We start from the raw sequence: 22,169 nt of genomic DNA, 5'->3' as shown, positions 1-22,169 counted from the left end.
AGAGTAAGAACAAGTTTCATAAGTGATCTTTTAAACGCATTGTTCCCTCTCCACCTCCCAACGACCTCAACCTACACCCTTAACCATCCCACCCCTCGTCACCCTCCAAACTCCCACTTTGCACCTCCATAGTGTTTTCCTTGTTTACATATAAATGCTCTTGAAAGAAAATCTTTTTGCTTACATACTACAACACTAGAAAATAAATTAGAAATTTTCTTATTTTCGAAGAAAACATTTTTCTTCCTGCCAAACACATTTAAATATCTGTATTTTCCCCGTTTTATTCCATAAGGGTCTCTCTCATTCTATCTCCTTAAATCTCTCAATTTCCTCTCTTTCGTCCATCTAGTTAAATCTCTCTAATTCAAATTAGATACTACCAAAATATATTCCATATTATTTTGATACAGTTATGTTAATTGAATATGATAATGGATACCGATTTCAGCTCAAAATGTGATATACACAATAACATACACTATATGTATAATAGCACAATGTATCTCAAATAAATGGGTGCTATACATACTAAATACATTAATATGTATACATATCAATATATTAGCATGTATAATAATAATAATAATAATATGTATATATATTATTTTAGCTATACATACTATGTTTATTTTCAAAACCTTGTATAATGATTAGTGCAAGAAAATGATCATTAATCTTTATAACCAAGATTGATTCAAAATCGAACGGAAACTTGGATATTTGAATAAATTGATTGATGGGAGAAAAATAAAGTAATGAGATTTGGGAGAAAAAAGAAGTAGAGAGATTTAGTGGTAAGATTTGAGAAATTTATGAAAAATATTTGAATAAAAGCTTTTGAAGAGAGAGAGAAGAAATTTGAAAATTTAAAGCTATTTAAAAATGATTTTTCTGTTATAAAATATAAATCTTATAACTTGAAAACATGAATATGGAATATTCGGTGTCAATTTTCTAAATTTTAGCTGTTTTATGCTATTTTATGCTCCAACTTGTCATATGGTGCCAAAATCATTAGGTTTGGGACTTTTCACGGGGTAAATGAAACAATGTTGTATCGGATGTTACTATTTTTTTTTTTTAATATAATACGAAAAGCTTAAAATTAATAGATGATATAAGACTTTATTTGCTTTAGCCACTTCTTTTAGTGTGAGAAAACTAAAAAGTTACGTGAAAATATGATGAAAGTTTAAGTACTCGGGAAATCTTAATAGTTTAGTGAGTTGGCTACCTAAACTTTCATCTTATTGATTTCCTCTCTCATTTTCTCTTTTCCTATTCACGATGTAATAATAAAAACAAAAGTTTAAGTACTCTGAAAATCTATTATCTAACTTTCATTTCCTTTGTTTTTACTTGAACTGAAAATCATGAATTTGTGTTTAATTTGCAGAATTATCTGAGTTTTGGTAATCTCAGGTGTTATTTTTGCTTGCTGAGGTAATTTATTTTTCTAATTAATATATCACAAGAAACGAGTACAAACAGCCCGTCTAGCTCAGTTGGTAGAGCGCAAGGCTCTTAACCTTGTGGTCGTGGGTTCGAGCCCCACGGTGGGCGCTGATATTTTGTTTTTTAAAGTGTTTGGTCAAATGTTTGAGTAGAAAAAGTTTAGACAAATACTAATTTTGCTCAAAGTGCTTTTAAAATTTATTGGCTAAATACAAATCCCTTCTTACTAAAAGCGTTTTTTTCTAAACAAAATATTTTTTTAAAGAAGTTAATTTTAGAAGCCTAATCAAACGAGCTATAAATATTACTCACATTAGCTTAAGAATGGTTAGTCGGACATAATATATAAAATATTTGTACAATTAGACCAAATATTATTATAATATATTACACAAAATTTCGAACACTACTAATTAATTTTTCTTTCTGGTCGGCTATCTGAACTCTCATCTTGTTGGTGAGGGTTCGATTCCCCACATTGTAATTCCTTTCCCATTTTCCTTTCCCTTACTCCCAATTTTCAAAAATAAAATAAAATAAAATTCATATTAGAGTTCGCCTAATTTGAATTCGGTTGTATAGAATTTGTTTGGGGTAGTTTCCCCTACTAATGATTTGCCCGAGTAATCCGAATTCGCATTGTATAGAATTTATTTGAGGAATGCCTCCTACAAATGATTTTTTATATCTAGAATTCAAAATCGAAACCATCTCCTTTGACATTTAAATTTTTAATTTTGCCACTACCTCCAAAGTTTTTTTCAACAACAATTAGATAATTTCACAAATAAAATCTAGCTCTAAACTAGCAGAATCGTGGGACATCAAAAGGATTCAGATCAAGTCTTACCAAAATAGGACAAAGGCCTTCAAAGAGAAATGAAAGGATGTATGATTTTTTTTTCTATTATAATAGCATTTCCAAAATGGTATGCCTGAGAAATAAGAGTTCTAAGTTACTAAAGACCAAAAAGGCACTATAAACTTGAAATTGACACTAATAGGAAAATTAACATTCGATAAATATTGTTAAAGAGATGACATTGGAAGTTTTTTCTTTAACTATCGTACAAGTAAAGTTTAATTTGCAACAAAGAAGTTTTTGAAATTCTTTTAACTAGTCAAAGGAATAGTTTTATTTCTTAACCAAATAAGCATTATTTACCATAAATATATAAATGCTTAATACATTACCAATTCTTAAATTTATCGGAATTTTAGTAGCTCATGTAAAAGTAAAGAGAGAATGAAGTTTCACTAATAAAGTGAATTTTTTTTATGTAACCAACTAATTGAGTTATTAAGGGTCAATTTGGCCATATGAGATAAAATCATGATATGAAATCATATGAATGAAGTTAAAAATTTTGTTTGGACATATAATTTGAATTTTTAAGTTTTATTTTTTGCTCATAAACATAAAATCTCCATAAATTATGAGAACTATAAAATTGCCCCCGTTTTTTATACAATCTTACCAAATAAGCAAAAATTCAAAGCAAAAGTTCATGATAAAAAATATAAAGGGCAGCCCGGTGCACTAAAGCTCCCGCTATGCACGGGGTTCGGGGAAGGGTCTGACCACAAGGGTCTATAGTACACAGTCTTACAAAGCTATCATAAAGCTATTTTTAAAATAACATATTTATTGTTTGAACTTTAGTTCAATAAAAAGGTAAAATGAATATGAATTGTTGTGTACTACTCTATAAAATGGAATAAGGTCATATCATTAGAAACTATATCATTATGTTCATATTCCGTGATTATCTCATCATTTTTTTGGTATTCTCGCAAAAAATATATAGATATTACCAGTGATTTTTTCTTTTTACAAAATATAAATTTGTGGGTCAAATAAAACTTTGGAGAATTTGAAAATTTACCAAATGAGTTAAAATCATGAAATCACATGTTCGAACATTGATTTCATTTTATAATTTCAAATAACTGATCATAATTTAAGTATCGAAATGAAATATATCGGTATTCCGCCAAATATAAACATTATATTATGAAAATGTTTTGGAATTTTCTAAGAGCCCGTTTGGATTGGTTTATAAGTTGCTTATAAGCTGTTTTCAGCCTTTTTGAGTGTTTGTCTGTCCAACTTAAAGTCATTTTGTGTTTAAAATAAGCTCAAAAAATAATTAGGTTTGTTGCCAAAAAAATAAGTTGGGCTACCCTAACTTATTTTTTTTAGTTTATAAGTTGCTTCAAAATAAGTTAAATCATGAGAAACTTACATAAATATACAATATTAAGAAAATATTCACCATTTATAGCAATAAAAAAATAATTTCACTGAACACTTATAATACATTTATGATACAGTTTTAATACATATTGCAGAGAACTATTTATAGAACATATATAATACAAGTTTTATAGATGGATAATACATTTATCACATATTTTAATAGACTTATAATACATTATGTTAGTTTCTTACTACACAAACATAATATATATTTTAAAACACTTATAATACATTTATATTGTATGCATAATTCACTTTTAATACAAGTGTAGAGTTATCATAATATTGCTATATATTGCTATAAATAGTAATAAATAAAAAATATCACTAAAATCAGTAATTAATTTTTAAAAAGCACTCAATCAAGTAATTTTTCCTTAAATCAAACTGACACTTAAGAGCCCATTTGGATCGATTTATAAGTTTCTTATAAACTGTTTTCAAATTTTTTTGAGTATTTGACTGACCAACTTAAAATTATTTTGTGCTTAAAATAAATTCAAAAAAATAATTAAATATGTTTGACTTAACTTATTTAAAGCAAGTTTTAAGCTGAAAATAATTTATAAGCCAAAAAAAATTAAACTATCCCACATATAACTTATAAACTAGTTAAAATAATTTAAGTCAACTCAAAACATAATCCTTTGTCTCCTTTTGGAACATTCTTGCAGAAGAAGAAAATTGCCCACTGTTTATGTAAGAGAAAAAAACACAGTGGGCAGAGATTCCAGAATTCAATCTTTATACTTACATTCCCAATTCCCAAATACGATAAACCCTATTCACAAAATCCTCAACAGTGTTGTGATGGACGCCCCACCAAATTCTCAACCCGTTTGTGGGCAAGAAGCACTTGATCTTCTAAATTGCGCCACTGAATCCCCTTACGATAACGAGAAATGCCAAAGGATGCTTGAAGCTTTGCGACAATGCATCATCAACAAGGTAATTTTCAATTTTTTCCGCTGTTATTTTGGTTTGATAAAATTAGTCTTTGTTCCTTGTTGGCTTTTTGCTCCATTTGAGTTTTGCTTTTGCATTTTTCACCTTTGTGTGGTTAATAACTAGATACTCCAGGCAGAGGAACTATAATTAAGGGTTTAGAGGGAAAAAATCCTTTTTTTTCTGAACAAAATTGAGCTATAAGTACTGCAGGGGTGGGGGTAGAGGTGAATTTAGGATTTCTAGAACATGGTGCACCACTAAGGGAAAAAAAAAAGAAGGAAAGGATATATTGAGTGGGAATTGATCCTTAGTCGTCTAGGTAAATAACTCAACATTCAACCAAGTGCACCATTTAGTCGTTTTTTAGCATGGGTGCCAACAGATAATATTTTTACCACTTTTAGAAAATATATACATAAAATACTTAGTTTTACGGAGAGACCACGGGTTCACGTGCCCCATATTTCAGGCTATAAATTCGCCCCTGGTGGTGGGAGTGGGGGCTAGGGTGGAAGAATTGGAGTAACAACCTTAGGACCTAAGGTGACAACACTATGTGAGTTTAAGCCTTTGGTGGGTAGATTTACTCAATACTTGCAAATGGGAAGCACATGTATTACATTGACTACTAGTCTAGGCGCAAGTTGATATAGGACACATCAAATTTTAGAAATGCAGAGGCTAGTGGATTTGTTGTTTTCCACCATCTTTAGAGTAGATAAACTACCTGTTGAGTGAAACAAAGTTATTTTTTGTTCTAGAGTTGCAGGCTTTTCCCATATTTAAGGTGAAACTTCTTGATCACAGAAAGGATCAGGGAAAATAATATCTTTAAGAAGTGACTGGCTATAGTCTTGTTCGTTCATTTTAAATGAGGAAGAAAACAAAATGAATTTTGAGGGGAATGTTGGAACAGTTTTGTTTATGTGATAGAACCATGCTGTTTCCATAGGTGCTTATAATAGATGAAGTCACTGAAGATACACAAATTGTTATGCACAATTTTTATAATAACAATGGTGTCAGAGACTTCTTGCAAGCACCTTGATTATCCCACTAGGTATTCACCACCTACCACCAGCACACTGCCACCAAAACTAAGGCCGTAAGGCAGATGGGAAGATCTCACCAAGTGTGTTTTGTTTATGCTGAGTTATGAGCCACTTTAGAAACTACTTCAATGTTGAGTTCAAATTTCATGTCCAATGGCTAATTCCTTTAATATCTTTGCTTTCCCTTCAAGATCATTGGAAGGTGAGGAAATGATATACTCATGATTCATGAGAAGCTAATAGTTTCCTCTTGTTTCACTTCTTAACATATGTAAGTAATAGAATTAGAGTAGAAAAGAAAATGAAAGCTAAAAAGAATCTTGAGGTTGGTATTCTGTTGTATTGTTGAAGTAGATAACGTTTGATTTACTAATTTAATTATTTCATGCTGATAATAAAGGCGAAATACATAAATTTCCCCTTTAAGTTGTCCACAACAACCAGATAGACATTTCAACTTGACACAGGTGTGTCTTATGAACACACGAGGCCACTAAACCTTATGCGTGAATTACAATTGCAGCTGACGTGTCATACAAACAAATCAATTATTGACACGTATATTTTTTAAAAAAATAATAATTTAGAAAACCAAAACAAAAAGAGAGACCTACCATTCCCCCTCCCCTTCTTCTTCCTAACATCCCTTTTTCTCCCATCCCATCCCCTTCTTCAGCTTGGACCAAGAACTAGACCACCGGGCTGCAGAAGGTGGGAAATTTTGGTCGGGTTTTAAGGAATCATAGTGGGATAGAAGACTCATTGGTTGAAATGGCATTGGAGGTTTGTTTAACCATTTGTTGAATAGGTTGAAATTGATTGACACCATGAATGAAAAATGGAACTTTCTGGATAGTTTTGGAAACTAAAAGGAAAATTTCAGAAATTCAAGTTTAGGATATGTGGGGTTTTGGATTGCTTAGAGGACGTGGAGAAAAACAGTGTTTGAAAATGATGGTTTACAGTGGAGTTGGGCAGAGATGGTGGAAAAAAATGGATGAGGGGGGAGAGGAGAGGTTAGGTCCACATGTTCTTTTGAAGGAAAAAAAATATATATATGATTTTAATCCCTTCACGCACCCAAAGTTGAACGAAGAACAAACATTTTGTCATGTCCGCGTGAGGTGTTCATGAGACAACTGTGTCAAGTAGAGGTGTTTATCTGGTCATTGATAAAGTTAAGGTGACTCTGGTTGTTGCAGGCAACTTAAAGGGGCAATTTATGTATTTTGCCATGATAAAATGAATATCTAGAGATCTTTTTGGTAGGGGAATAGGAAAAAATTATATGATGCTACTGTTCGGCCAATATTGTATTGCTGTAATTAAAGCATGTATTTTTACGGTAAACCATAATATCAGACAACATTGTGTTCAAATCTTAGTGGATACATGGACTAGCTATGGAAGTAAATGTTTTCTTGGATGCACCCCCTTTATCTGTTGCTTTACTTTTATGCAAAAACACTTTAGGGATCACATTGTTAAGACATGTCCCCGTTTTGTAAAAACTGATTACAATTTCCTTGCACTGCTTTAATTTTAAGTTAAGTTGTTCACTTTCAATGCTGCACCCGTGTCTGATTCTCCAAAAATATACTACTTTTGAAGAACCTGACATGCACCCATTGACATTTTTGAAGAGTCCGAGCAACAATAGATTTTAAGTTCTTCAGTTCAGCAAAAAACAAATCTAAGTGGACACCTAGATGAGACAATAACATACAAATGTTGAAATCTAGTGCAGAAGGCTAGTTTTAATGCAAAAATCTTAAGCCAGAATAGCAATATGGACTTTATAGAAGTTCAATTACATCACGATAGAAAGAGGAAACAGATCACTTCACAAATTCATAAAACTAACTCAATACTATTTTTCCACCGCCAACTTTGCTATTTCCCATTCTCATATACTAAAATTTCATGAACAAATTTGTCAAGGTAAAATGTGACAGTGGAACATGTTTGACTGATGGAGCAGCTAGCCCTGTACTTAAAAAGATACAAGGTTGGGAGTGCCTGCAGAACATTTAACACATTATTTCTTGTTTTATATGTACACTAACAACAATACCTCAGTCTTAAACAAGTTGGGGTCGGTTACATGAATCCTGGTCATGTTTCTCCATTTTGTCTCAGGTCGTGTCATCATCATACCAAACTAAATGTATGTATAAAAAAGTAATAATAACAATATTACAAGTTATTTTGTATTGCTACTGTCATATAAATATAAGATTAAAATACTACATACTAACAACGTTTTATTTAACCTATTCCCAACTACTATATATCACTTGTATGGATCTTTCTCTTCCATTGTGCCTAGGTCTTTCAAGATAACTTTTCATATGATTTTAGGTCTATCTTGTCCCCTTTTTAACACATACGCTCACAAGAACCTATAGATCAGTGCATTATTAAGTTGACGTAGGACATGACTTAACAATCTCACCTACCTTCTCTCATTTTATCCTCAATGCTTGTTACTTGCACCTTCTGGTGAATGTGATCATTTTTTAGTTTCCATCTTACCATCCGCATCTCTACAAACACTCATTTTGCTGATACGTTGGACTTTAGCCGCCCAACATTCACTATCATAGAACATTGTCAGTCTTATAACTGTTCTGTAAAACTTACCCACTTTTGTAGACATCTTTCTGTCATATAGCACCCTTATAGAACTTCAAGCAGGTTGAGGTCAACTATATGAATGGATCCTTACTGACCATGTTACTCCATTTAAGCTTATCAAATATCTTGCTACCACAGACAATTGCCTTGAAGGCTAAAGCTCTTATGGAAGCATGCTTCCTGTTGGTTGCTTTATTTTCCAAATACCACCAATTTTGGCTTCTTTAGTAGGAGGCTAATTCTTGAAAGAAAAGTATGTGTCAAAGAAAAGTTTAATAATGAACATTTTGTTCTTGCATGAGGCTTTCTGTTATGCATCTAAGCAGAAAACATGCATAAGAAACTTGTAGCAGTCTCTGTCTACAAATTCAGATGAATTTTTTTTCCAACACTCCAACTTGTCATAGCATTCGAAGGATTATATATCCGCGGGAGAAGCTACTATAAGTTTTAGCTCCCTTGTGCGTAGTGGTTATTGATTCATTAATTATTTTCCTTGGTGTTCATTACACTTCTTGTTGTGAGTTGGAAATTTGCATATAATGGTAATTTTCATGTTCTTTTGCAGAAAGTAAAGAAATTCTCGCTTTCTGGGCCGAGGATCGGGAAACCGGAAGAGAGCAATGAGAAAAGAAGTTAATCCCCGTGAAGTCATAAAGAATGTCTTCTGTGATGTGTATTTGCTTTTGATGCTTCTAATTCAGTGGAATAGGATTTTACCTTCTTATTGTAACAGAGGATAGAGTTTTTAAACATGTACAATTGTCCTAAATATCTCATTTTTGCTTCGTACATTGTCCATTTTAAAGATTTTCTTGATGACCACATGTTAGTTTCCTATCTTGGGAAGACGACCGTTGCTTTATTATTTAACAGAAGTCTTAGGGTGAACCAATATAGCAGGTGCAGCTACGGTGAATTTTTGGGCGAGAAATGATCAAAATATAGGAACTGCCCAAAACTGTGGTCAAGGTTCTTTTGTTTTTGTGGGAGAAGAGAAGATGTTGGCATGATCCTTGAGGTACACATTTAGCAGATAGTTTTGGTTGGGAGTAAGTTATCCTGGGATTAACTATCCCTAGATAAGTTATCTCAGGATAATTTGTCCCATCATGTATATGGGATAAGTTATCTCAGGATAATTTGTCCCATCATGTATATGGGATAAGTTATTCAATCACTAAGGGGTCATTTGATTTAAGGGGTAAATATAAATAGTCCTGGAATAAAAAAATAGATATACATGGTGGGATAAGTTATCCCACGATAACTAATCCCAGGATAATTTGTTCCCAATCAAACGACCCCTTAGGTATAAATGGTGGGATAAATAATCTCATAACCACCTAATACCTCCAATCATATTCAAGATAAAATAATTCTACATTTTATCTTGAGATTATTATTCCTTATACCTCAAACCAAACGACTCCTGAAGGTTTGAATTAGAGGGTGAGGACTGTTAATGGTTATTTACGACTAGGGGTGTACATGGACCGGGTTGGTTCAGATTTTTTACAAACCAAATCAAACCATTTGTGTCGGGTTATTAAATCTATAAACCAAACCAAACCAATAAAAGACGGATTTTTCGATATCAATTTTTCTCGGGTTTTTTCGGATTTTTCGGGTTTTTCGGGTTTTTTTGGATTTTTCGGCTTTTTTCGGGTTTCTCGAGTTTTTCATAGTATCTAATAAAAAGCACAGAGCAACGCTTCTTAAAAAGAGTTCTAGTACAAAATATCAACATATAAGATGGAGGAGAACACCGTTTGAAGTTTTAACTTTATAAGATGGATTTTTTTGTATATTATTTAGATGGGCTTCTCAAGTCCAAATCTAAATGTAAGAAAGAAAACAAAAATTATGAAAAAATTTTAAAAAATATTTATAAATTACATTTTAATAAATATTTTTATGTATAACATAATTTAAAAGTAGTATATTTATAATCGGGTCGGTTTGGGTTCGGTTTGACTTTTTTTAGTTAAAACCAAACCAACCCTATAATGGTCGGGTTTTTTTTCCAAACACCAAACCAAGTCAAACCAAACCACTAGTCAGGTCTTTCTTCCGATTTGGTTCGGTTTGTCGGTTTAATGCGGTTTATCGGTTTGCCCTATACAGTGCTATTTACGACAAGGTTAATCGTATGTCATAATTCTAAAATAATTGTGTTCGTTTTCTTCAGTTATAACTCTGAAATAATGAAAATCCCATATGGTTTGTGAGAAATCATCATAAATATCAAAATTAGATTTTTATCAACCAGATATTCTCTGTCCTACACTCCCTAGCAGATGTTTTTCTATTCCCAGACAGTGAGGGTGAATTTTTTAATTTAGGATGAAAGAATCACATCCATTCCACAACATATCTACTCGGTGTAAAACGTTAAGAAGCACTTACAAAGAAAACAATTGCTAGACCATAGTTTATCAGATCTTCAACAAACAAACGAACAGGGACACTATCTGTAAGATCAAAGAAATTTAAAAACTAACTCCTTTAATTAGTTATCCTACACGAAAGGAAATTAAGCAGAGTTACTTTCTTATGAGGGAAATGTTCAAGATAGATAAACTATGTTCAAATTGGTTGAAGTACGTTTATATCATTTACAATTACTATACATCATTGCCATGAGAACTTAACGTCAAAGAAAATAGGAATACTACGTGGCACGACACAAAACATTCGACTAGGCCTCCTGTGCCACACCTTTTGAGTGCACAACAATGCCAGATTAGATTTGTTGAGATAAGAGATATAATGTTCAATTACAAACTCTTCTCAATTTTTCTTTCAACATTTAATACAAGACAAAAAGGGAAAAACTAAAAGAGCACAAAATCAAATGGAAGCTGACATAATCTGGCTAATCCTCCTCGGATGCAACCCGCTGCTTCTTCCATTTATAAGCAGCTTCCAAAATCTTGAGATTAGTGGTCTGTGTTTCTTCAGGGAAAAGATAGTCTATGTACTCCTCATAACTGCAAAATTTGAAACCAGAAGGGGTCAGCAAACATCCAAGTAAAAAGTCAACACCTTAGAATAAAAAACAAAGTTATTCCTTGTAGCAATTAGCTAATTCATGACTTCATATGAACAAACAAATTGGGAGTGGCGAAACACCTAATCAAGTTACAATGCAGACTAAAAATAAACTAAGCACAGCCATATAAGTGCAAAAAAGATAAAAAAAACATTAGAAATATGCAAATATATAGTAAAAGAACTTACGCTGCTGGACCATCCTCCATGTCTATTTGCCTTCTCTTCTTGAGTTTCTTTGGTAGTTTGGCTCGGACTAAATTGATATCCCCAAGCTCACCAAAACCACTTTCCATATTTAGCCATTCTTCCAGAAGCATTGCTCTTTCTTCTTTCAGTTCAGGTGCCGAATTTCTGAAGTAAGAAACAGCCCTCTCGAAAACATCTAAATCAAAAAAGGAGAAAAGTTATTATCAACACAAATTCAAAATTAATGGAGAAACTTTCTCACCTCTGGCATGTTGCAGGCAGTTCTTTTTCTGTTCAATATCTTCCTCAGCCTCTGAATCCATAGCTGAGGCCTCAAACTTCGCATAACTTATCCACACCTTCAAGTGTTTCGTGCGGTTAAGAAGTCTTTCATATAGTGCTCTAGTTCTTTCAAACTCACCCTCAGAGATCTCGAAGTCGATGTAAGCCTATCACAAATGCATAACAGTAGCTCGTTAGAATGTATGAATTGCATATACCAAAACTAAATTGCACAAATACCATGATTTTGTTTCAAATTACCCTTAATCAACAGCAGAAAAGTTAAAACGAGAAAAGGCTTTCAAAAATAACAGGAGAGACTCGATGGCATTCTACAAGTACAAGATTAGTTCCCTGAAGATGAATGCTTCTGGAAGCTTCACCACTATGCAGATAAGTTTTTCCCATTAAGTTGTCTTCTAGACTTGAAAGCAATGTTAATTACTGACCTAGACAGGCCATGACCACACCAACAAATCTGGGTGAGAATACTAGTTCTTAATAAGGAAGTAGCAAACTAAAGGTGCAATAATGGTTTCGAGGAATATCCAGAAAGGAGGTCTGAGAATTCAATCATTAAGCAACAAGGAACATCAGGAGGGCAGGAAAAATAATGAATCCACAGCACTGGACCCAAGTCGTCAAATTTTGTAGGCTGAATTCCTTGCTTACAGTATAGAGGTGACAGTCTGTTAGTCTCCAAAATGCATAACATGAGAGAACATGATGAGCATTTTCCCAAATGCTTTGTTTTCTTTTTGTTTTGATGACAAAAGAAGAAAAGATGATTAAACCAAATGCTTTGTTTTCTTTTCATGCCTTGTGCAGTTCTTGTCCCATTTTTCCTAAGAAAAGGGTAAACCTATGCTCAGACTAGTTGTTTTCCCTAGTGCAGACACTCCTTCACAAGTACTCTTTTACTTTTTTTTTATGACCAAAAAAACTGTCAGGGGCATATCCTTGGGACACGCAGCAACCTTTGAAACTCGGGATAATGGGTCTGCACTTCTACCTTCTCCACTTCAATACCAAGCTTAGTTCTCATGGCGCATGGCTCAAATCTTTGACCTAAGCCACAAGTCCCTTAAACCTTTGTCACTTGAACTAGGCCCTGAGGTCCTTCACAACTATTCTTCTATTACCAACTTCCTGGAAATCTTCAAATCATATATATTGCAGGTATTGATGACACTTAAAAAGACCATGGAGTTTGGTATTTTCAAAATGATAGCCATGAATATGGACAGTGGGAATTGAGAGAAATTTCTCTGCAAGTCAAGACGACATACTAGATAGTCAGTTCTTCATTTAAAAAAACATACAGGATAGTTAATTCAGTCAATTGGATGTCCATGGTAAAATTTCTCCTGTAATTAGGAATGGTGCGCATCCTTGACCGGCTTATTAGTAACATTAGGGATCTAAATGGGCTTGACGTACATACAACACTGTTCAAATGGTGCTAAATCTTTTCTTATAATGATTTTGAACATTGCTGGTGTGATCTACTAACCTCCAGTTAACAAGTGACTATTGAGCCGGTTCCTTTCTGGGTTCATATCAAAGCCAAGTTACTTAACTATGCTGAAAGCAGTCATCTTAATACAATGAGCTACAGAAAAATGCAAGCACAGAACTGCCTGGAGTCCCAGCAGCAGCACTAAGCAAGAACATGAGTTGGTAGAAGACAATTACATTCTAAAATAATTTTTTAACAAAACACAAGCATCTCAGCCAGTAGAACAACATAAATATACCTTCCATAATAGCTCTGGCATATCCAGTGCAGGTTGGTCGATTGCAAGCTCAAAAATAGCCCTGGCTCTATCTGTTTCATACAAGGACCTCTCTAATTCGGCGAATTTGCTCCAAGCATAGCAATTTTCTGGTGACCATTCCAAGTACTTCTCATAAAGCTTTCTGCAACGATCTATGTTACCAAAATGTAGCTCTATCTCAATGTACTTCTTAAATATCTGTATTATAGTAGAAAAGACATGTATAGGTAAGGTTTCAACATGCAAAGGGATACCCCTCAGAAATATCAGAAGAGGAATCAACCCACATAAAGATGTCTAGGGTCTACCTTGTCTTTAGGAGCCCTTCCAATCGCTTCTCCGAGTAGAAGCCGCGCCTCCTTGAGTCTTAACTGCCGAATCTCAAACTGGGCAGCCAACAACCAAATCTTTGCAAATGAGAACTTCTGATGCGGAATCAGCTTAAGACACTCCCTGATAATAAAAAGGAACCTTTTAACATACGAAATAACTGAATGGCCTTAATTGTGTAAGCAGAGGGCTAGTAACAACACAAGATGAAAAAGATTTCAGATGTATACCAAAGAGAGAAATTCAGGTGGCAAAATGTAAGACAGGTATCCTCGTAATTAAATGTTTTGCCAACAATGTTTGCTACACAGATACAAGTATATGGTCTTCTTTTTTTTTTTATGACAAGGAAACCCACAGCCACTACCCTTTGGGTGCACACACGGTAAACCCTCACTCCTATGGTCTTGTGTAAATGATGTCACATATGCTCTTTTTCCTTTGATGGTTGGGGTTTTCCTTTTCTTTTTTTTTTTTTTTTTGGGGGGGGGGGTCTCAAACTCTAAATTGCACTATCCATTCCAGATTTCTTCGATAGTTTGGTTGTTGAATACAAGCACCCCAAACATTATTCAATTCAAGGAATCAGTCAACTGGCAAATGTAATTGTTTGCCTGTAGATTGTGAAAAAACAAGGAAGAAAACAACTAAATAGAACAGATCTGATATTGATAAGTTGTTGTTTTTTTAATCAAGTAAACAGGGCCAAACTGGCCGTATACAAGGGCATACCAAAAAGTAAAGAATCTACAAGACATGATTCTCTACCAACTCCACCCAGTCATCTATACAACTGGGAACTTTCTGTTTACACAAAAAGAAAATGAGGGATCGGAGGCGACTCCTCAACTCAGAGAAGCTCAACTCTACTCCTTCAAAAGCTCTCCTATTTCTCTCAATGTGAAAAAGCACCTTTCTCAGCACACTTGGAACCCATATTGCATTACATGGGAAATCAGACCCCACCCTAATCAAAAGTTTCTTATAAAAAGACTTCACAGAAAAACACATTATTATTTCCCAGGCCCCACCATGAATCATCAGGGCTATACACCGGATTGACTTGCGTATGAAGTAAAGCTAGCAATCTTTGAAATTCACCCACTTCCCAATCTTGAAAATCCCTTCTAAATCTCAAGTCCCAAATTGTCTCTTCACCTTGTGATCCCCCTAATTTGTTGAATTGTCAATTCTCTTTGCCAAGATATTCGGTACAAACTCTGAAATTCATCTCTCGCTAAAATATTCCCCCATCAGCTATGCCCCCAAAAATACCCTCCTTTCGTCTCCGACCTTGAATGAGATATATTCCGTAAAATTATCCCATCCCTTCATGATATTTCTCCACAAACTGCAGCCAAAAGGCAAAACAATATCTCTAGTTTTCCAACCCCCTTAAGAAACCCCATCTCTACTTATAAGTTGGAGTTCTGAACTTAACAGTTCGACTACAACTCAACAACCATATCATAGTTGACTTAAAGCATGCAATTAATTGACGAATATTTATTTTCAAACAAGCCATAGAATCATTTAGCCTCGTAATCAAGGAAGAAACAATCTAGACAAAAGGAGAGTGAACAGTTTGTAAAGCTAGATTACATTTGTCATCACCAGTAACCTAGTACCACCATATCACAACATTTAGCCCTCCATCCAGGACAATCAGAATTAATCAAAATTACTGAAACAACAAGGACATCTTACAAGGAATCAGCTTGAAGCACTCTCTGATAAAATCCAAAAGGAATATGTAACATTTAAAGTGTCTGGATGACCTTAATTCATGTCACATAGGTCACATGACAATAAAGTCAACCAGAAGACAGGGAAAGAAATTAGATATATAGACATGAGAAGAACAACTTTTGGGAATGAAACATGAAAAGAATTCTGGTGGCTTAATGCAAGAAAAAAATCTTACGAATCAAATGCTTTGCTCCAAATATTTACTGCAATGCAAGTTGGTCTCGTAGTAACGCCTATAAAAGAAAAGTTGGTTTCATATCAACCAGAATAGATCTACCCTGTGCACAGTATACAACATCAAAAGATGTCTCACAAGCTCAACTGTACTATTCCTCACAGATTCTTGCAGCTTCCTTTGATGGTTTTGCTCATTTAATACAAGTAGTGACCATTTAGTAAGTACTCCAGAAATTAACTGATTCAAAGAACCAAGCAAATGAAAAATGTAATTGCTTGCAAATTGATCACAAAAATACAATGTGTACTACGACAGATAAATGGACCAGAATCAATAGTGATAAGTTATGTTTATAAGGTGGAGTTCTGACAACAACATACACCAGTGTTGTGAAAAAGCGCTAAAGCGCTCGCTTTAAGCGTGAAGCGAAGCGAGGCGAGGCACTAGCGCTTCAATACCGTGAAGCGAAGCGAAAACAGAAAAGTGTGCGCTTCATGGAAGAAGCGAGAAGCGCGCTTCATGTTGAAGCGAGAAAAAAGCGCGCTTATTTGTTAAAAGCGGCACTAGGGTTTATTTTAAAAGAACAAATCTGCAAACTTACAATTAATTATTCGCTGCTGTGACTTCTTCGAGACTTCGTCAATTCAAACTTCAACCACAACCAGGTTAGTTTTTCTTCTTCTCTTCTTCTCTTCTTCTCTTCTTCTCTTTCTCTTTCTATTTTTATTTCTATTCAGCTTCTGCCGCTGTGATGTTCTTCTCTTTTTCTCTTCATCACTTCTTCTCATCTTCTTTTTCTGTTTCTATCCAGCCAGCAGTGCAGTTCTGCGCAGCTGCTGGTATGTTTTGGCCCTTTTTTTTTTTTGATTTGGGTTCTCAGTGACCTCTGTTTTGTTAAGCTATGCTCTGTTTTTTTCTATCTGTATCATGATTTTCTTTTTCTCATAAATCATTTTATCATATAATATTAATTAATTTGTTGAGCTGACAAATTTGGTTGAATTTTTTATAGTGATTTTATTACACAAAACAAGGGTTGCTTTATTACACAAAACAAGGGTTGCTTTATTACCCACTGCAGCTGCTTTATTTTTTTTAATACTGCTGCAGCTGTTTTATTAGGCTAGTGGGCTGGTGATATGAAGTGGAGAATGGTTATTGGATGTTTAATTAACTGCATAGGAAATTTATCAAAAAGTGGAGCCCATAGACCACTTTCATGGCCAATTTTTGATTATTTATCTATGCATATTTTATATTTTATATTTTATATTTTTATACTAAATAGCGCTTTTTCTGAAAAAAGCATGCGCTTCGCTTCACGCTTCTGTGAAGCGAGCCCCCGTCGCTTTTTTCCGCTTCTCGCTTCTCAAAACACTGACATACACAGTGTAATCTAATAAGTGGTGGTGTGTACGCAGAACTTAACCCTATCTTGTGAAGACAGGGAGGTTGTTTCGAAAGACCCTCAGCTCAAGTAAAACAATTCAAAGCAGGTTTGAAAAAAGAAATACACTAGTGAAGAACCCATGTTAAAAATACTAGAGAAAAGACCATTACAACAATAAATAATATGATACCGAAGCAAAGGAGACTACAAGAGGTAATAAAAATCATGGGAAGATAATAGAAGAATAGTAATAATAGTAGTGGTAAGAAAAGTGATTGTCCACTAACCTCCTACTCTAATCCCTACCTCCATACTCTCCTATCTACGGTCATGTCCTTGGTAAGTTGCATGAGTGTCACGTCCTGTCTAATCACATCTCCCCAATGCATCTTCGGCCTACCTCTACCTCTCCTCAGACCCCCAATATCCGTCTGGTTTAGCAAATTTACAAGCTTATTCAGTTTTATAACTACAACTTGAAAGGGCTAAAAACATGTGTCTACTAAAGCAATGGTTGGCCCCTCTACAGTTGCTCCAAGTTTGTACATCTTTCCAGAGAATATTCATGTTGTGGATTAAAGTGCTACTAACATAATGAATACTAGATCATACAACATTACCCACCAAAACAATCTTAGTCTCGATGAGTTCACTCAAAAACAACTGAAAGTTTAAATCGATCGTGTATTTCTAACCTTTCATCGAAAGTTAGTTCCTACAAACTGATATGGTGATAATCTTTGCATGACAAAGGAGCAAGCAAGTACAGAAATAATAGTTATCACCTCAACGTCTCAGTTTATAAGCAGAGATAACTAGTAATGAATACCATAGATGACTTTATGCTCCAGCATTGCCCTCATGGACTGTATCTATCAGCTTCGTATTTAATAATGATTGTGGAATCCATACACACCTATTTACGTCCAAAATAGATTCCAGAAACTAAAGCTTGCATCAGTCAAAGTTGTTAAATCACATAATGGAAGATAGGAAAGGCACTCTGCTTACAATTCATCTCTCAGCAAAAAATCACCAAATACTATTCATCAATCTCAGAAACAATTCACCTAATACTATCCCCACAACCTTTACTACATTTCTGCACAAATCTGTCTGGGTTTTTTCGGGGTAGTGAGATGGAATTTTAAAAAGAAAAGTAACGCAAATACAACAATAGCTAACCAAATGTTATTTTCTGTAAAGTATCGATTTAAATCAAATCTAGGTATCAATAAGAGGCCCTCAGGAGGGCAATTCATACCCTACTCTGTAGGTTCAGTTTGAAAGGATAAAAGATTAAAGTGGAGGAGTGCTAAAATATATAATCCTACTTCTAAAAATATTTGAGAAAAATATGTGTGAAGGAGGAGAGGCAGAAAAGAATAGGAGGTATGGGTTATTTTCCTAGTTCCATTAGGAAGTAAAAGAGGGAAATAGTAAGGCAAGTAATGTGTAATTCAAATATTCCCTTTCAGGTCAGGTCTCATCCCTTGGACCAGACATAACGTTAATGGGAGACCACTACATTGGCATAGGTTGATAAAGAGGAGATAGGGCTATTAAAGAGAAGAATGATGGATTATAAAGTGGGAACAGAAGAGAACCATGAATGAGGTCATCGATAGAGGTTATAAGGATATTCGAGGTGTTGGTAACTAGCAACACACTACAAACTGTCCCAGTAGAAACTGGCATAGGTTTTCTTCTTCCTTTACTTCGGTTTGATGCACTTGAGCCAAGGTCTTTCTGAAACAGTCTCTCTACCTCCACGAGGTAGTGGTAAGGTCCATGTATACTCTACTCTTCCTAGACCCCACTAAGTGGGATTTCACTGGATATGTTGGTGTTGTTCTTGTTGTAAAATTAAAAAATAAACAACTTAAATTTAAGGGTTATTATTCACAGATAAGGGTTTAATCCTAGTATAATCACCCTAAGAAATAGATTTGAGATCAAATAACAAGTACTAGTATGGGTTTGAGAATACAAGATGTCTCGAGAGTAAGTCGATTCCTTCCAACTCGTACTTTTGTTGGTAACTGAAGCTACTGGTGGCCTCATTAAGTTGAATTCAAGAACTCCATCCAGACTACACTGCTAGTAACAACCTTCAAACTAATTAAAAACAAATATCAACAAATTCCTATGATTTGGGCGCATTTGACTTTTAGGGAAGAGTTTCAGAAACACAGCTTCACCTTGAAAATTATCTTATGGATCATCCTCCAGTGTTTAGTTGGATATAAAGTAGGTGAAATATAACATACAAGGTGGAGGGTAGGATATGAGGATGATGTTTTAATGATAATTTTGGATATTAAAGATTGAAAATAATGCTTATATGTTAGGTTGAAGCAAGAGGTAAGTAAGCATGAGTGGGGACATTTATAAAGAAAAATGATTCCAGCCCCCCTTAGGTGGAAAATAATCAAACAGTGGAGAATGATATCATCACAGAGAAGTTTTCAGTCGAACCAAACACACAAAGAATTAGGAAAAGTTGACTTCCAAATTCCAATCATAAAACTAGTTGTTCACCACTATTAATCAAAGTCACAAAAGGTAACCCTAACAAAGACCAACTCAGTACTTATCCGCTGCAACTAGATAAAACCCACACCAAGGAACACCAATTCTACTCAAACCCTGATGGAAGTAAGGCTAAAAATTGAAACTAGCAACTAAACAACTGAAAGGGAAAAAACCCTTAACAATCTAAAAGTTGGGAGTATTATCATGATGAGTGCTCAAGAAGATTGGGCTGCAGCAAGAAAATTTATTTGGCCTTGAGACAGAGCCAAATAAATACTAGATACAAGGGAAACCACTGTTGGTAGAGCTAGATTATGTTTGCCATTACCAGTATCAAAAACATAGAGCATAATAAATAATATGGTTCATCAGCCAAATGAACTACATAGTGATATTTCATTCGAGACAACGATATCTTACCTGTAGACATCTCTGGTCCTTTCCATGTCATCTGCATCAAGCTCTTCATATAATGCATAATTGATCCTAAAAAGAGTAAAGTCGGCCAATAAACATAATTGCATGGTAAGGTGTCCAAAATAGAATTAAACATCATTTGAAGTAAGTGAAGGTTGTCAAATTTACCATAAGTAAATGTATCGCTGCCAATATCGCTTCTCTTCAGCAGGAGGAACATTAGCAATGGCTCTCTCATAAACCTCTCTAATCCTCTCTTTATTTCCAACGCTCTCTTCCAACCGAATATAATCAAACCACGTATCATAGTTACGTGGATTCTTCCTTACTTCATCCTCATACTGAAACCTCCTTTTTCCAACTATAGCATCCTCAATACCTTCTCTATCACCATACTGCTTTTCAAATGCCACAAACTTCCTATACAAATCCTCAGCTCGCCCTTTCGGTATGTGATCAAGTGCAAACTTATATATGCACCTTGCCCTCTCTGTCTCCTTACACTTCTCCTCAAACTCTGCAAACGCCACAAACAGCTGTTCGGCTTCCTCATCATCTGCCAACTTATCCACAGCCCTCTCATAACAATTCCTTGCCCTCCCTATCTCCCCATTCTTCATCTCAAATTTCGCAAACCTAATCCAAGCACTAACTTTCGGATGACACTGCACGAATCTCTCGAAAATGGCTCTTGCCCTCTCTATTTCATTATACCTTAACTCAAACTTAATATAAGACAACCACCCTTGCTGATCCGGCATCCAACCCATCCACCTCTCAAAAATCTGCCTTGCACCAGCCACATTGCCTAACATCTCTTCCATATGAATATACTTATACCACAACTGATCAACCCTAGGCAAAAGAGTGACGGCTCGATCCCATACATTACGTGCATGATTAACAAACTTATTCTTCATCTCCACATCAGCATACTTCAACCACATGGTATGGTCACGATAATCCACTTCAAGTGCACGTTCCCATATAGAACGAGCACGCTTGAAATCCTTTTGTGATTCTTCCCATTTAGCATATTTCACCCACACACTCTTGTTCCACCGTACACGGCTAATTAACGCCTCGAATTCCTTTCGCTTACGAAGACGGTAATCAGCAAGCTCTGTTGGGTCAGTGATTTTCTGCTTGGGTGGTCTGATTTCAGCCTCCTGACGTTCCCTAGCTTCCCGGAGGATTTGCTCGGCGGTGATTTGGATTGGCGCTGGGGTTTTGTTCTTCACACGCGTAGGTCTAGGAAGCTTTACCTCCGTTTCCTTACGAGTGAGATAACCGAGACTTGGGTCTGCATCTCTGGAAGCCATTGGAACAGCAACTGCAGCTCAACCCTAAAAAAGAAACAAATTCCAGCAAGAGGAAAGATTAAACGAAGAACCAACCCTAGTTCTTTTTATGTATTTATCGCTATTACTTTCTTGAATTGAATTAGAAGAGAGCTTTAAGAGATTAAATAAAAAAAATATGACACAAGTTTTGAAAATAAAAGAGATTTTTTTTTAATTAATAATAACGACACATATTTTAAAATGTCACAAATATTTTTAATTAACAAAAGACCCCCTTTCTTTTTTCCCGGACCCTCATCCACCCCTCAGCCTCATCCTCCCCCAACCTTTCCTCCTCCACGTCACCATCATCTCTAAACAACTAGTAGATATTTAAACATTTGTCTAAACAACTAACAAATATTTTCATATCTCGATCTCCAAAACAATTAGCAAATATTTTTATATTTCTCCAAACAACTAGCTGATATTTAAAATATTTTCATTGTTTTAACTAAAGAATCATAAAAAATACCTAAACAACTTAGGATTGTTTAAATATCTTCTGGTTGTTTGAACTAAACAACTTTTGGTTGTTTAAACAACTTCTGTTGTTTGAATTAAACAAC

At 34.8% G+C, this 22,169-nt stretch overlaps 1 protein-coding gene and 1 non-coding gene across 2 annotated transcripts; one reads left to right on the top strand and one right to left on the bottom strand.

The window, feature by feature from the left end:
* Positions 1 to 1,493: 1,493 nt before the first annotated feature.
* TRNAK-CUU (transfer RNA lysine (anticodon CUU)) lies at positions 1,494 to 1,566 on the top strand. Its single transcript has one exon. It is a non-coding gene; the product is annotated as a tRNA-Lys (tRNA).
* A 9,364-nt stretch (positions 1,567 to 10,930) lies between these two features.
* On the bottom strand, positions 10,931 to 21,688 carry LOC129874180 (uncharacterized). Its single transcript, XM_055949464.1, has 7 exons — positions 20,426 to 21,688; positions 20,261 to 20,326; positions 13,967 to 14,111; positions 13,638 to 13,856; positions 11,861 to 12,047; positions 11,599 to 11,794; positions 10,931 to 11,348 (listed from the first exon to the last, which is right to left on the bottom strand). The coding sequence occupies exons 1-7, from the start codon at positions 21,577 to 21,579 to the stop codon at positions 11,234 to 11,236; spliced, it is 2,082 nt and encodes a 693-aa protein (XP_055805439.1). The 5' UTR covers positions 21,580 to 21,688; the 3' UTR covers positions 10,931 to 11,233.
* Between the last annotated feature and the right edge of the window lie 481 nt (positions 21,689 to 22,169).

This window comes from Solanum dulcamara, chromosome 1 (genome assembly GCF_947179165.1).
Source record: "Solanum dulcamara chromosome 1, daSolDulc1.2, whole genome shotgun sequence".
Taxonomy (NCBI): Eukaryota; Viridiplantae; Streptophyta; class Magnoliopsida; order Solanales; family Solanaceae; genus Solanum; species Solanum dulcamara.
Note: the sequence above shows the minus strand (reverse complement) of the source record. Positions and strands in the feature narration are given on the sequence as shown.

Coding starts and splice junctions, on each gene's coding strand:
- LOC129874180 (XM_055949464.1), bottom strand. CDS start 21,579: ATGGCTTCCAGAGATGCAGACCCAAGTCTCGGTTATCTCACTCGTAAG. Junction 13,857..13,966: donor GAAGGGCTCCTAAAGACAAG/GTAGACCCTAGA, acceptor ACTATAATACAG/ATATTTAAGAAGTACATTGA. Junction 12,048..13,637: donor TGCCAGAGCTATTATGGAAG/GTATATTTATGT, acceptor CATTTGTGATAG/GCTTACATCGACTTCGAGAT.